This window comes from Aspergillus sydowii (assembly GCF_001890705.1).
Source record: "Aspergillus sydowii CBS 593.65 unplaced genomic scaffold ASPSYscaffold_22, whole genome shotgun sequence".
Taxonomy (NCBI): Eukaryota; Fungi; Ascomycota; class Eurotiomycetes; order Eurotiales; family Aspergillaceae; genus Aspergillus; species Aspergillus sydowii.
The window spans coordinates 220,722-234,588 of NW_024467880.1; the positions used below are offsets into that span (position 1 = coordinate 220,722).

A 13,867-nucleotide genomic window follows, 5' to 3' on the forward strand; every position below is an offset into this window, starting at 1 on the left:
TGGTTGTCAGCGAGTGCTCTGATCTCTGTTCCAGAAACCGGGCATACCTCGAGGCCAGGGAAGCGTGCACTCCAAGTTTGCACAAGGCCCAGAACCAAATACTGTCTAACCAGTTCATGTTGTTATTGCGGTGCGAGAGTGGACGCAACCACGATCCGGACTGTCGACTGGAGCTCATTTTATGTCCGACAGTCGGCCGAGTGACCTGACGATCAAGATAGCGGTTACTCACATCTGAGTGCAAACGGTCATCCTCGTCGGGCAAACGCTTCGTGCGGACGACAGCCCGGTGTCACAGCCCGTTGTGCAGGCGTGTAGCACCTGGCACCAGAGTTCAGGGCATTTCCTTTCCCATCATGCGACCTGAAACCGCGTCGGCTACTTCTCAAAGGCCCTGCGAAGCACAGGTAATCCGAATGAATCCTACGCCATCCGTTCGCCAGCCACTAATCCAAGAAGCGATTACAGCGAGGGGTGGATGGAAAACAGCTAACAAGCGCAACATTCAAGGGTGTTGGAGATTGAAGGAGCTCTGGTCAATCGCGGTCCATCGCCGTTAGCCGCCTCATGGCTGTCCGGCGGTCTGAGTCCCTTGGGACAGCATCCTTTGCTCACTGGCTTTGCGCAGGCCCCGTTTGAGGACACGCATCGCTTCCAAATCTGCGGACGAAGCGAAGAGAGGGGGGCTTCCGGGCAAGAAAGGCAATATTCACATGATAGACGACCTCACCTTGAGGGTTTCAAACGTGGAACGAAGATGTGCGATGACATACCCGGTCAGTGACGGGCAGGATTGTCCGCCGGAATGCGTCAGAGAGGGAATGTTTGTGGGGACGCGCGAGCCAGCCAAATAGAAGGCTATCTTACATAATGACCATATTGCTTGGCAGGGGCACGAACCACATAACCGATCAGGTGAGACGGAAGGGATAGCAACAACCATCACAGAAGAGTATGACTATTCTAGAACCAACATACAAGTCGATGAGATGTGATTTCGGTCTCTGGCGTTGAATCGACGGGAAGGGTGTAGCTCGCATCCGGCTAGTAGGCAGCGACGATGACGATGTCGATGGTCATTGTATTTATATACATATATCTTGCTTCCACCCATGAGAGGAAGTACTTGCACACATGACCTCCTCTCCCTGAAGGGATTATATTGCATTATTGCGTAATATAAAGTAATAGGACGAGCAGAAACTGCTGGATGGGCATAGTAAGCCTCATTTCTCCTGCACCGGCGAATTATGGTCAAATTCATTTATTTTGACGCATTGGAGCTCTGAGACTCGGCAAAGCGGATTAGTGGCACTATCTCACGGGTCGCGGAAATCGAACATGAAGCCACGATCGGCGGGCGTACCCGCCCCTCTGCTTTGCCCGGCTATTTCTATGTTTACCTACTCCGTACACATAAGATATATCACCTGCCAAATAACCAACAACAGGGCTGCATGTTTGCCCGTCACGGGTCGGCGCCGAAGATGCTACGACGACCGGTCAATGTGGGAACCCGAGTGGAGCAAATTGACCACGGAAACCCGGGCGAGAGCAGACCGTAGAAATGTACGCTCGCTCCATAATCTGACTTATCTCGTTCGAGTACGCAAACATGATATGGAAGAACAGACGCGATTCTGAGAAAGTTGGACTGCTCCGCTACCTTGAATGCATGATAAGATGGCACAACCGTAGGATGCTAGTTGGTCTCTTCTGCTTGGGTTGCAAGCCTGTACACTTTATCTAGGACCTCAATAGTGAGGCCAGGCCGCCGATGGAAATAGGGAAGTTGGTACAGTAGGGAAATGTGGGTAATAGCTGCCCCCAACCAACACAGGCCGTGCATGTGTTCGCTCGTATTCAGCAAGGCTTTCATTCGAACATGAATACACATTGAAGCCGCCAGCTGGGCTGTGACGGCTGTGAAACCTAAGCGAGCAGAACTAGGTGCGCAACCGTCAATTAACGAGATTTAAGCGCCGACGGACCAATTCTGTTGCCTATAAGTACTCGGGATGCCAACCCAATCTTCAAACCCGTCAAAATCATTTTCAAGTACAATCTGTACTCATTTGACATCATGCCGCCAACTTCCGGCTCAAGTCAAATCATTGGTCTTGCATGCTATGCCTTCTTGTTCTTTGCGCCTTCCTCTACCGCTGCTCTGCCTCCGGCCGATTGGGATTTCCCACTGCCAGCCGTTGACCAGCCAGTCCTCGCCAAGTTCCCGCATGAGAATGAAGAGCACCGGAATACGTCCTGTTCCGTTGAGCAAATTGTGAATCCTTCCGGTAATTGCATTGACGACCACCATTGCTCGACTGGTCAGAAGTGTTGCGATAGCGTCTGCATCCCAGAGACACACGACTGCTGTTCAGCCAGCGAGAACTGCCTTCCAGGTGACTACTGCTTCTTCTACGAAGGCCAGATCCGCTGCTGCCCCGAGGGAATGAAATGCATTCATATTAACGGAGAGGTCGCATTTGAGCACGTCTTTTATTTGTATGAGAAGATATACGCTGCAGATGAAGTTTCCGAAGAAGATTGGAGTCTATCCGTTATGGACGTTACGAGTTCAATTACCGTCGAGGCGTCCTATGCGGAGGAAGCCAGTGCCGCCTACTCCAGCTTAAGTCGAGATGTTCTAAGCTCTGCACGGATAATGTCGAACTCGGAAATACCCACTAAAACTATTACACAAACGGCTATGTGACCCTCTGATTGCTATTTTGCTGCTAGTTAGCTGGATAGCCAGAAAGGGGTTTATCCGTTGCTGCGGAAGTTGAGAGAGGGGAGGACTTGAGTAATTCCGTACGGATGAGCGTTGAGGTTGTACTGGAGGAAAGTGTCATGACGCTTAGAAAATAGATGATATGAGAGAACGCACTATCTCGATATCAGCAATGCAATGGACTCCAATCAATAAGCAACCTCCTTCCCAAACCAAAACCATTTCAAGTCGGATCTTAGGGCGTAACGTCTCCCAGATCTCCGAGCCCAATGCCTTCGCAGAGGAGTCCCGAGAGTAAGCATGTAAATTAAATTGTTATCATGGGTGACTCTGGAGAAGTCGGGCGGATGATAAGAAAAGTCTTTCCGCGTCCTCCGGTGATTGATCAGGAAATGAGGCAGCAGAGCAACTAGCCAGAATGGCAGTTGGCCTGGATAAAATGCACCCGTTCAGCCCCCTCGTCTCGCAAGAAAAGGCGGCCATCCGAAAGCAGATCCTCAAGGAGTGGGAACAGGAGTGGAAGACATCCAAAAAGGGTACCCACCTTCGGCGGATCGACCCAAAGCTGCCAGCCATCCGCACCCGACGATTATATGACCCGTTGCCACGGAACCGTGCCTACCTACTTACCCAGCTGCGGGTTGGCCACTGTGTTGAGCGCCTATCTTTGAGCCGCGGGTTTCCCACCAGGTGTCAATATGACTGATGCGTTAGATGCACCGGGTATCCTGGCAACTCGCATTTCCGAGATCTTTCTATTATCAAATCGCCTGAACTTACGATTCCGCTTGAGATTTGATAGAAATTTGGATGTTATTGAATTTGCACATTCTGTCATCAGGGGTTCCTCTTGGATACCCGTCGCCTCGCTCACCGAAGAGCCAACTTTTTTTTCATAACACCATGGATTCATTGACGGCAAAGTATCCTTTCCGTTCACCAGGGTGTGCTGTAGAAATTATCAGTGACTTGGCCGGTTGGTCAACGTCACGGGTTCAGCATCTACGTCGAGATGGGCAATCCACAGGCAAGAAAATCAGGCGAGTTATGTAACTGGGTAAGGAACGGTTATGTCTAGCAAGAGTTAATCTTTACACAGATGGCCTGAAGACAATGGGAGACATGGTGCGCTTGAAATCGGCGACCATGAAGTTATATTTCTCTTTTGCTTTATCTGCAATGGTGCCTTCGTCAACTAGCTCTTTTTGTACCCACTAAAGCAGTCAGATGCAATCACAGTGTGATGGGCATGTGTCCTTACACTGTACAAATCCCGGCTATCATTGCGGGGAATCTCATTTCCCGTAACAAGTTCGAATCCGGGAACAGACCTCTGGGCGAACAGCAAAGTCGATCTCATAGTAGGCACGTCATCAATCCTGCCCTTTGCAGAATTGGCGTAGAACCTAATAAACGGCTTCAGTTCCTCGAGGCTTGGAGCGGGATAGCCCTGCTGGACCTTGAAGCCTTCAGGCATGCCCCTTTCTACCTCCAGCCATCTAGTTTCCAGATTAGCACACATACAATCAATCAGCGATATTCGTAATCCCGCTTACTCGTTGAATACATTGACTGTTTCTCGATACATTTCCTTAGTTGTCTCAGATGCATTGCCTCTTGATCGCACTGAGACCTTCTCTCGGTGTTTCTTGGGATCATGGCAGCGCTTTTGACGCCGTGCTTGACGCTCGGCACGTTTCTTCTCTTCTTTTGATAAAATAACCATTTGCAAACTTTATTTAAAGGATATATCACGTAGAGCATAAGAGAGAATCAAGAATTGTGAAGTGTCTCAGGAAAAGGAGGGAGCTTGCGAGTATGGATGGATATCAAAGCCATATTTATATTTAATATTATACGAGGAGTTAACCGTATCAAAGGCTAGATCCAACTACTAGATTTGCAACCTCATGTAGTGTGGCTGTAAACTTCCTTACCCAACTGTTTTTGCGGCCATCACTAAACAGGCGGTTTGAGCTAGTTTAGATATTGAACTATACACTGGGTGTAGTTTAGAGGGCATGTACGGCAGAATATATCCTCACGTGATTTCTGCTTTGTAAATTTTCGGTTGCTGGGAGAAGTGCCCAGGGAGCACTCCCGGATTAGTCAGGGCTCACCCTCTGATTGCTCAGTGCGTGCTCCAGGATCAAAGAGGGTGTGCCCGGAGTGTCTGGTGAGTACTCCCGGGGCGACGACAAATGGATTACATAAACCCCTCATAAAAGCAGGGGCATCTGGATTAGGAAGTTGGCCTGCGAGCGGCGAAGAACATCTCCTAGATATACCTATACCATGCCGCTCTTAGCCCCAAACGAAAGCCCGCCAGGAAGAACCCCTGATTATTATACCATCACGCACTTATTTTATGGCGAGGCTGTGTACCATGGAGTAGGCGAGTTTAAGGCCCAACAGTCGAGGACAAACGGTGCGGCCGAACACAAGAGATACGAGCATCAACTCCACGCCCGTTCAGGCTCGGTCGAGAGTAAATCCCAGAGTTGACTTCGGCGTCCACGCACCCTTAGGGAGGGTAGTGCCGGCAACACCATGTCGATCAGACCCGGAGGACCATAGTCCGCCGGTGTTTTGTGTACGGCTGGCTGGGATCGTTCCCGCTGAATCTGTCAACACTAAGTTCTTTCTACGCCGCCGGGGCCTTACCATTTCGCGGTCCGTGGGGGCAGGGATTTGAGGATGAGATCGATACGTGTAGATCCGGCCGTTCGGCATCTCCAACGTGGTCCAGCTGCGAATCGCGTACAGCCGCCAGAAATCATTGTGGCGACGGAGCAGGTTATTGCGCCGCTTGCGGATCTGTTCCTGCTTCGTGCGGTTCTGGGAAGACACCATTGGCACATACCGCAGAATCCTCGCGGCTTAAAGACGAGTGCACAGCGCGCTAGATTATATACATCTACAGACATTGTGTTTCTGGGGTAGTACCAGCCCGACAGTAAGGATCGTCTGGTGACTTGGAATCCCGCACATTTGAACGTAGGCAAGTTAATTGAGGGCATCACCGTGCAATCGGGGCAGAAAGAAGTCAAGTGAGCTATCCCTCGTATGTCGATGCTGGCCCTCAGAAAGCTGCGACGTACCCGGGCTATGTTCATGTAGATAGTGGGCAGACTTGAGCCCCATATATGGGCCGGCTTCAACTCGTTAATGCCGGTAAGGTCACCGCCCTCGAAGCTGCTTGTTGAGCCGCTGCGGCAAGTCTGAGTGTTCATTCCTCCTCTTACTGTACCGGTACAACAATCCCTTCGCCAAACACTCTGGGGCACATCATCAGAGCCTTGTCTGGTATTCTAGCGCAAGCCAGATGACCTCTCAGACTCAGCACCTGGTCCCGTTTGCCGGACAAACCCGGTATATGCAGATGCTGTTGGAGGTGGATTACATGCCTTGGATGTACAAAGCCATTGCTAGCATCGCCCATTGGACCTTGCTCGCAGGGTATCTGATAGTCCCGGGCACCTTCACGGCGCTGCAGAAATCTGGCCAAGTCCAGGACGCGCTGGCAAAGGACGACGTGGGACAGGCCGTTCTGAACACGATCCAAAACCCTCCGCTTCTGGCGATTGCCTGTATTCTGTTTGTGGCGTCCACTGCAGCACTCGGATGGCTNTACTGGGAATGGCGGCGCAACTACATCTGGCTCGTGAATCGTCTGTTCTCGTAAGCCGTCCCTTCCTTCTTCGACGTGGGAGTAGCAGAAACTGACCGAGGTCCAGGCCAGTCATCATCAACGCGGCCGCTGGACTTGCTACTACGCTAATCAATATCTATACCGCACGAGACGGGGATTGGTCTATCATGGCGCTGATCACTACCATCATAACCGGAATTACGCTGGTGGCTGCCTCCTGGCTGACCATAGTGTTCAAGTTCATCAAACTCAAAAAGGTCCAAGAAGCCCATCGGCGTGAAGTATANCTCGGTGACCCGGGACGGAGTGCCTGAGCCATCGGGCTCGGTGGATCCCCTAGCCACCGTACGTACCCAATTTATCCAGAACATAATTGCACTATTTAGTCCGGCGCATACCTAGTGACATTGGATACTTAGATTTTCTACCTTTTTAAGGTACGGGCAGTAGGTTAGATATATATATATTATTAGTACTGTGTCAGAGAAGGTAATTCAATATCGAGTTCCTCTTGGTAGACCAACGCAAATATACCAGACCCAATCAAGTTGCAGAATTCCAGATTCACCTCTAGCCATAGCGGACCGTTAGCCAATGGTGATTCCAAGGATAGAAGCTCCACAGATACCCAGAGACTTGTTTCTCGGTGCCTGATCCCATGCATAGTAGGAAACTCACATATGCGCATTTGCTTTCTGAAGCTTCGTCCGTACGATTGTTGTGGCCGAGCCACCCAGAACGAGGACTGCAAAGTCGTGGATAGACAGCAGAATCTCAGTGATAAATGGGGGNTTTCAAGGCCCTGCCAATCGTGGTCTGTGCGGCGCACCACGGGCGCTGTCATCAGTGGATGATGGTACTGTATCCGGATGACCAAAGCCGACTCGTTACATTTCGACTTATGCCAACCATACCCCTGCCAAAGTACTTGACGTGCAGAGATAACTCCATCTATAGTGTCNATCTACTTGTGGCTTCGAATGTGGGATTTTGGCCATGCGCACCACAATCTATGACCGGAATTTGCACTCGCGTTGCGAATGAGTCTGCTCACTCAACCCTTTTGGAAATTCCCAGATACAGGCCACAAACCATGTTCGACTGACCAATCCTCAGATTACATGCTTCATAAACTGCGCAGATACTGGAGCCCCTGACATTCACTGCAGTCCCAGAATTCTGCCTGAGCTGAGACCTTCTGCGGTGGGTTCGTGGGGCTCGACTGAGACAAAGTACTCTAAAATGGACGGCCAAATATCATCTTCATGAGGGAAAAGAAATACCCAACCCTCCACTTTCCCTGGTACTCGCCCATTCAAGTATTGGCACCGGTACCCCCACCACAACCCGGAAACACTTCACATGTTTGGTGGCAATAGAATCAAGTTGCCTCAAGATCAATGCGATCCAAAAGCATAGTCGTCACCAAGGGCCACCACATATGGATAGCTGTCAGGCCCCGAAGTGGTGTTGGTTATGTAGCCATACGTATAATCGTGTCCGAAGCGGCAGGCCGCAGACAGCGTCCTGGTGGCGTTGATAAGGTCTACACACATCGTTTGGATGGAATGGTCCAACTGTGGCTTCTTGTCAGTGGCAGTGTCTGGTCCATCTCCGATCGTTGAGCCGTACCTGATTGCACATGAAAATGGAGGAGTGTCCCAGATGAGAGGGGCGAGCGCAGGTCCCTGGTTGCGCCACGCACACCGTGTCTTGGGCTGCAACATCGTCGAGATGGTCAATGTTGCTTGTTGTCTCGTCCAGGCGGGCGATTCCGTATTCAGGGAAGCGTTGGGGCCGGATTGGTGTATCCTGTTTTTTCATCAGCTCTCCGTTTACTGGTCCAGATGGTGGCTTACTGCTGCCCGCGCATGACGGCCTCCTTTGTGACGGTGACTTGCGATAGAGAATGAAGGCATGTTCAACACCTATTCCACTTTCTGTCAGTGATTTAAGTCTCCCTAGATTTCGGGACAGCTTACTTGATGGCCCATGTTACTGTCAGATTTGAGAGGCATTGTATCTCTTCCAAGCACCTAGTTCACTCTGTTAGTAAGAGTACATCGACTGACTGAGAAAAGTGCTGAGGGAACGGGCTCTTTCTGGGAGCAGATCATATTGCACTCTCTCAATGAGAGACTTACTGCGCTCAATCCGACCGAAATGATGCAGCTGAGGATGCTGTGTATCTTCATGGTATCTGTCTTTGCGTTATTCGCTGAGATGCCAACGGGGGAATGCAAAGTTAGTATTTAAGGCACCAGGCGTTGTCCTGGTTAGACCAAAGCTCTTCCGTTGGCAGTACAGGCCGGCAAAAGGCACTGCCACCATCTTGTTGATGCCCGGTGATGTAGCGGTCATCTCCGGTCAGTGGCAGATGCGGTAGACCTGTTACGTTATTTGATGGCTTACAGTTCTTACACTACCGGATGGTTATGAGAGGTGCAGGTAGCACCGTCTCAGAGAGGCCATATATAGCCGGGGAGGCTTGGTTTTGCTCACTATCTTTGTGCAAGTATGCAAGATGCGTTGCCCACCGCTTACAAGGGCAATCATACTGTGCCTGGTACTTAATTGTTTCTGCTGTTGGGGGTTCAGTATCTCCGGAACCCCCGGGAAGAAACAGACCCGCGGGCGGTTCACATGCCTGTCCTTCCCGTATCAGTTCAAACCTGAACGATAGATGACGATGCTCGCCCACGCCAGCTCAATCCAGACGACAATCATTGCCTGCACAGTGCAAGCACATATCGAGTGGGTTGGTCCCAGCAGAACGGTAACCAATCTGTCTGGCCACCTATTCTGGTCCCCAAGCGGGGTTGGTTCGTGGGTGTGCGAGTGGGAAATATAGGACGCGGAAAGGGCCTTCGTTTCCCTTCCTCCAACAGTTCAGGGGCAGAACTAACGGCATGAGCCGAACCTTTGATCGAACAGAGAGGATGCAGCATCGTGCCGTAAAATTAACACCAAGACAAATACAGACTTCTTCTATCCTGATATTTATTGCCATTCCAAGTGACCAAATTCGTCTTGACTGGTGGGCAGTTCATTCCACATCCGTTCTCGGTATCCCCAGAACCATGCCGGCCAACGCGGTTGGTTTCCGGTTGGTTGGCCTCTATCACCAACAGCGCCATCGGACGTCCATCATGCCAATCGCCCAGCGACTGGTAGACGCTGTTTCAGTCCCTACGTTACGCCCTCCGACGATCGACTCGAAGCTTCGGCTTTTCTCCGGCCGCATTCCAAATCACGGCTTGGCCGTTCGAAAACAAGAAAGCGCACCGTTGGTTACGTGGGCCAAAGAGAATCTAGCAAGGATCGTCTGGTCGGATCAGTCCCCAGTGGTATCCTCCGACTTCTTCTAGGACGGGCTAGGTCTGAGTCGGCGCCTCCAGGTGTCACAATCACCAACAGCGGCGATCGCGGTGATCGTGGAGAGCCACTAGGTTACTGCCCGAAGCGCCTCCCGACGTCACAATCACCAACAGCGGCAATCTTGGAGAGTCACGAGCTTACTGCCCGAAGCATCCCTTTTCGAGTGATAATCGGCGAGTCGGCTCCAACGGCTCCATAGATTTCTGCGTGATTGGGCAGAACCGCCTTGAATTGAGGTCGGTACCATCCTGCCGGGACACTCACGCTAATATAATTGATCAACCCCAGCCCCACTTAATCATGATCGCCATCCTTCGCAGGTTCCTGCGAGTCAGAAGCTCAACAGTGCTGCTGCTCCTTTCGGACCCGGCATCGACCGAAATATCTCAAGCAGTTTGTCGATACGAAGGATCCGGTCTTTCCTTTGAGTTAAATTACCATCCGGAATGGCTTAGGCTCGTTCCGGAATGACCGGATGATAGGCCCCTTGCCAGTAGCAGCGCGAAATGAATTTTCTGTGGATGTCGTTCCAGCTCGTGACGCGCACTACACCCACCGACATCACCACGGGGCCCGTCATGCTAATTGTAATGCCGCCCTGTTGTTCAACTCGTTGGCCTTCGACGATCGGCGCCTCCTGGCCCTACGTCCATCCTTGTTGCACACCGGCCACTTACCAATCATCGGGCTGGAGTACCTGCAGCTCAGTACCTGCAGCGTGCGTCAGGGGTGGGTTTGAAGAAACGCCATCCTGGCTCCCAGGGAATAGAATAGAATCGCTGGACATTTCACCGAAGTGCACTGTATTCCGATGGCTGTGGGGTTGTCTGTCTATGCGCCAGCCGCCGATCGGGATGGGTCATGGCTCGTTGAATGTTGGATGTGACTGGACGTGCAATAATGGTCGGCCCCACTGGGGGATGATCCTCTGGGCTTCTAATCGCAATCCCAGATGATCCCGTCCAGCGAGACCAGATTCTACGCCACAGCAGGACATACCACAGACAATGCCGAAATTTCCTTCCGGAAAGACCACGCGAGGGCAATGCGGCCAGGGCCTTCATTTAGGGCTTGGCGAATCGAGAAAACTGGTGATGTTTTCACTCGGAGCTTGAATACAGGGATCACAATCCATGGTCTATTGGTCTCATAACTTCTTCATTACTATTCCCATGCTACTGCATCCGTGCTCGCGTGGTCAGTCCCTTCTCTCAAGCACGCTCATCGTCTCTACGGCGCTTTCCTCGCGTTACCTTTGTCGGATGGCTAGTCGCCGAGCGGTGGGATATGTCGCCAGCAGCCTCGCATGTGTCGCGATTATCGGATATGTGACCGGCGAGGTGATATTCCAGCATGCTGATGTACCGGTCAGCGTGACTCCATATATAGCGGAGAATCACCGAAACGTAGACGGTGGAAACCCACGCCAACGCCTCTGCAAGGCAGTGTAGTGAGCAATTCAGGGGAAAGGATCCGTACTCAATTCTTTTTCTCAGTCTAGGAAAGAGAAAGAATAAACCGTCAGCAGATGCCATACCACCTAGACATCGACAGGGACATTGGACGTACTCACAAAGCGCAGAAGCCAAAGCCGGTATATTCTGAGGGCCCATGTCTGCTTCCCACTCGCCGTCATCGCTCTCGGTGCCTTCGATGTCGAGGGAATCGCTTGCTCCTGAATCCTCGCGCTGCCGATCCACAGTGCTGGGGTAGTGTGCGGTTCACGGCTTTGCGTGTTGGGCGGTGCCTGCGAAGTGCGCTGTGCCTTAATCAGCTCCTCACGAAGCGCGTCGAACCGCGAGGCGGGGCGTGTCGATTCCCGTGGGTTGAAAGTGCTGGCAGCAGCCATGAGCATTGGATGGTGACCGACAGAACCAGACACGGAAGATTGTACTGGAGTATTGTTCGACGGAGGTTTGCAACACTTCACACCGGGGCCTATGCCCGGGCTTTATGGAAAGCGAAGGGCTATACTTCCGAAAAAGCAAACTCTAAATAGATAAAAGTACGCCTGTTGGGTCTAATCAGATGCCGGTCGTCATGTTGGTCTTGTTCTAATAGCCAGGCAGCCAGCGCTTCCTAGCTCTCCCGCGGGACTTTTGACAGCCAATCCTGCTTCACACCAAGTCGGGTCAAACGGTAGGCCGCTGATCGCTGGCCACCCTTTGATGGGCCGATGAGATGACCAGTTTTAGTAGTCCGTAATCGAACAAGGTCAGAGCTTCTAGACGCCATGTCAAGCCACGGTACTTTTTAGTCTTCAGTCGGTAGACCGGTGCATGTGATTTGCAGCAGACCGGGCAATGCGTGGAGAATGAACGCCCTGACGTAACAGATAACGGACCCTACAACTCGGAAACCCAGCTGGGATGGTAGCGGGCGGCAGGGGTTTCGAGTCTCGCACGCTCGCCAGCCCGCACCCCACAGATGTTCCGCCCAACCTATCCAGCCATTCCCGGACTGATTCAAACTACGAGATAACAAGAACCATGTTGAATACATGACCGTATACCGGTGACGATTTCCGGCCTACACGCTGGATTCTGCGTTGCCCGGATCTTAAACATCAAAAAACATCTGAGGATTCAATACCCCAAGCCCCTCATCTTGGTTCGCCCACATGGAATCCGGTCCGGCAGTCGATCCCGGTAGGGTGGCGGATGGTACGCCCGTATTGGCCGCATTGGTCATACAGGTGATGAGTTGCTGGTGGCAGGTGTTGAGGGCCTCTTGGGCTCCATGGACGGCCCGCTGTATGTCCTCCCANGTGTGGCCGACGGACTGGGCATCCTGCGCCTGCGAGAGCTGCTGCCTCAAGGTTTCGTTCTCCCGCAACAGCCTATCTCTTTCCGTTTCTACCTTGTGTAGGTCGCATTCAAGATCCTTCACGGTCTTNAGGCACACGCTGTGGTTCTCCAGAGCTTCGGTGGAATCGTTCGCGGCCTGGGAATGGGAGATGGGTTGGGGCGGGGTTTGCGTCTGCCACCATGGACCAGGTTGGTCAGCACTGCTGTATAGCCTCAGGGGAGCTGCCTTATGGCCGGATGGAATACTCACCATCGACTGACGTCGTCGGGGACGGGTGAGCTGCGTAGCAACAGCAGCGGGTTCCTGGATGCGTACCCGGTTGTTGGAAGGTCGAGGGCCAGAGCTTCCGGAACTCATACTCGTTCGAGATGGCACTTTCGTCATGTTGTCTCACAGCGCTAGCGGCCACAGTTCGAAAAAAGTGGAAGGGAAAATGTTTAGTGCTCCATTGACCTGGTGGAAGAACTGCTTTATGAAAGACGGCTTAGCGGGGAATTGGTGAGCAACTACCGTGGTAAAGTGACGGCAGATCGTAAAGCCCAAAGGGCCCGCAAAGGGCCCCTGATATACCCACATCACCTTGTATCCACTTCTTTATGCTAATAAAGGGAAGGCTTGCCAGAGCATGACCGGGCCCGTCACATCCCCGGGCATTCATGGTGGCCCACCGGCGGATCCACAAACAGGTGTTGGACTGTGGCCCATTTTTGACTGCGCCAATGTGGGGCGGGACGGCCTTGACCCTCATGTAGAGATGTTGTCCAAGTTTGCTACGCACAATACCCATGCGAGCGGCCTTGGACAGGGGGAACAGCCTCCAACTGGCACTTGCGGGCACAACAGTCAGGGCCGGTATTTAGTCCTCCAGTCCCCATCTAGAATCAGCGGCATCTTTGCCCCATCCGTTTCACCTTGGTCTCGCTCATGTCGTTTTCTATCACCGTGATTGCCCACACTTCTTTTCTTTCCCTTTTTTTGGTGTCGCCGCCTTGCTCTCAGCCAGGTTGTCTCTCACCATGGGTAGGCAAGACTATCGTCCCTGGAGCGATGAAGAGGAGGAAAAACTTGAAGGGTGGGTTGCCCAACATCTCGATTTGACATGGCCGGAAAGAGCGGAGGAATATTCCAAGACATTTTGCCCACGGTCATCAGAGTCTCTTCGATCCAAGCTCCGACAAGTCAAGCGGAATATCAGAAGGCGCCCCGCGCTTCACATGGGGCACCTGCGGAGGCGCCGAGGCCTGGTTCCATCTTGGACCGGTTCCTGTTCTCGCTATATCACTAGTCGGCAGATT

The 13,867-nt window shown here is 52.1% G+C and overlaps 9 protein-coding genes across 9 annotated transcripts; 4 read left to right on the forward strand and 5 right to left on the reverse strand.

Moving 5' to 3' along the window:
• Nucleotides 1-2,027: 2,027 nt before the first annotated feature.
• ASPSYDRAFT_52270 (uncharacterized protein) lies at nucleotides 2,028-2,932 on the forward strand. The gene has a single exon (XM_040848458.1). It carries the CDS (start codon nucleotides 2,084-2,086, stop codon nucleotides 2,714-2,716), a length of 633 nt encoding a protein of 210 aa, XP_040696124.1. The 5' UTR covers nucleotides 2,028-2,083; the 3' UTR covers nucleotides 2,717-2,932.
• An 893-nt stretch (nucleotides 2,933-3,825) lies between these two features.
• Nucleotides 3,826-4,460, reverse strand: ASPSYDRAFT_95820 (uncharacterized protein; the record flags this gene model as incomplete). The annotated part of the gene is made up of 3 exons (XM_040853170.1): nucleotides 3,826-3,948; nucleotides 3,996-4,233; nucleotides 4,291-4,460. 3 exons carry the CDS (start codon nucleotides 4,458-4,460, stop codon nucleotides 3,826-3,828), a joined length of 531 nt encoding a protein of 176 aa, XP_040696125.1.
• A 730-nt stretch (nucleotides 4,461-5,190) lies between these two features.
• On the reverse strand, nucleotides 5,191-5,587 carry ASPSYDRAFT_95821 (uncharacterized protein; the record flags this gene model as incomplete). The annotated part of the gene is made up of 2 exons (XM_040853171.1): nucleotides 5,191-5,352; nucleotides 5,399-5,587. 2 exons carry the CDS (start codon nucleotides 5,585-5,587, stop codon nucleotides 5,191-5,193), a joined length of 351 nt encoding a protein of 116 aa, XP_040696126.1.
• A 236-nt stretch (nucleotides 5,588-5,823) lies between these two features.
• On the forward strand, nucleotides 5,824-6,815 carry ASPSYDRAFT_713617 (uncharacterized protein). The gene is made up of 3 exons (XM_040850578.1): nucleotides 5,824-6,415; nucleotides 6,472-6,731; nucleotides 6,806-6,815. The coding sequence occupies exons 1-2, from the start codon at nucleotides 6,060-6,062 to the stop codon at nucleotides 6,698-6,700; spliced, it is 585 nt and encodes a 194-aa protein (XP_040696127.1). The 5' UTR covers nucleotides 5,824-6,059; the 3' UTR covers nucleotides 6,701-6,731; nucleotides 6,806-6,815.
• Nucleotides 6,816-7,049: 234 nt separating this feature from the next.
• On the forward strand, nucleotides 7,050-7,262 carry ASPSYDRAFT_52274 (uncharacterized protein). Its single transcript, XM_040848460.1, has one exon. The coding sequence runs from the start codon at nucleotides 7,067-7,069 to the stop codon at nucleotides 7,238-7,240; it is 174 nt and encodes a 57-aa protein (XP_040696128.1). The 5' UTR covers nucleotides 7,050-7,066; the 3' UTR covers nucleotides 7,241-7,262.
• Nucleotides 7,263-7,506: 244 nt separating this feature from the next.
• Nucleotides 7,507-8,698, reverse strand: ASPSYDRAFT_713593 (uncharacterized protein). The gene is made up of 5 exons (XM_040850576.1): nucleotides 8,531-8,698; nucleotides 8,369-8,422; nucleotides 8,246-8,314; nucleotides 8,019-8,198; nucleotides 7,507-7,963 (listed from the first exon to the last, which is right to left on the reverse strand). The coding sequence occupies exons 1-5, from the start codon at nucleotides 8,579-8,581 to the stop codon at nucleotides 7,784-7,786; spliced, it is 534 nt and encodes a 177-aa protein (XP_040696129.1). The 5' UTR covers nucleotides 8,582-8,698; the 3' UTR covers nucleotides 7,507-7,783.
• Nucleotides 8,699-10,584: 1,886 nt separating this feature from the next.
• On the forward strand, nucleotides 10,585-11,390 carry ASPSYDRAFT_52285 (uncharacterized protein). The gene is made up of 2 exons (XM_040848461.1): nucleotides 10,585-11,261; nucleotides 11,338-11,390. Exon 1 carries the CDS (start codon nucleotides 10,898-10,900, stop codon nucleotides 11,213-11,215), a length of 318 nt encoding a protein of 105 aa, XP_040696130.1. The 5' UTR covers nucleotides 10,585-10,897; the 3' UTR covers nucleotides 11,216-11,261; nucleotides 11,338-11,390.
• On the reverse strand, nucleotides 10,896-11,830 carry ASPSYDRAFT_52288 (uncharacterized protein). Its single transcript, XM_040848462.1, has 3 exons — nucleotides 11,338-11,830; nucleotides 11,244-11,261; nucleotides 10,896-11,120 (listed from the first exon to the last, which is right to left on the reverse strand). Exons 1-2 carry the CDS (start codon nucleotides 11,611-11,613, stop codon nucleotides 11,244-11,246), a joined length of 294 nt encoding a protein of 97 aa, XP_040696131.1. The 5' UTR covers nucleotides 11,614-11,830; the 3' UTR covers nucleotides 10,896-11,120.
• A 331-nt stretch (nucleotides 11,831-12,161) lies between these two features.
• ASPSYDRAFT_713348 (uncharacterized protein) lies at nucleotides 12,162-13,326 on the reverse strand. The gene is made up of 3 exons (XM_040850572.1): nucleotides 13,147-13,326; nucleotides 12,822-13,037; nucleotides 12,162-12,743 (listed from the first exon to the last, which is right to left on the reverse strand). Exons 2-3 carry the CDS (start codon nucleotides 12,954-12,956, stop codon nucleotides 12,324-12,326), a joined length of 555 nt encoding a protein of 184 aa, XP_040696132.1. The 5' UTR covers nucleotides 12,957-13,037; nucleotides 13,147-13,326; the 3' UTR covers nucleotides 12,162-12,323.
• Between the last annotated feature and the right edge of the window lie 541 nt (nucleotides 13,327-13,867).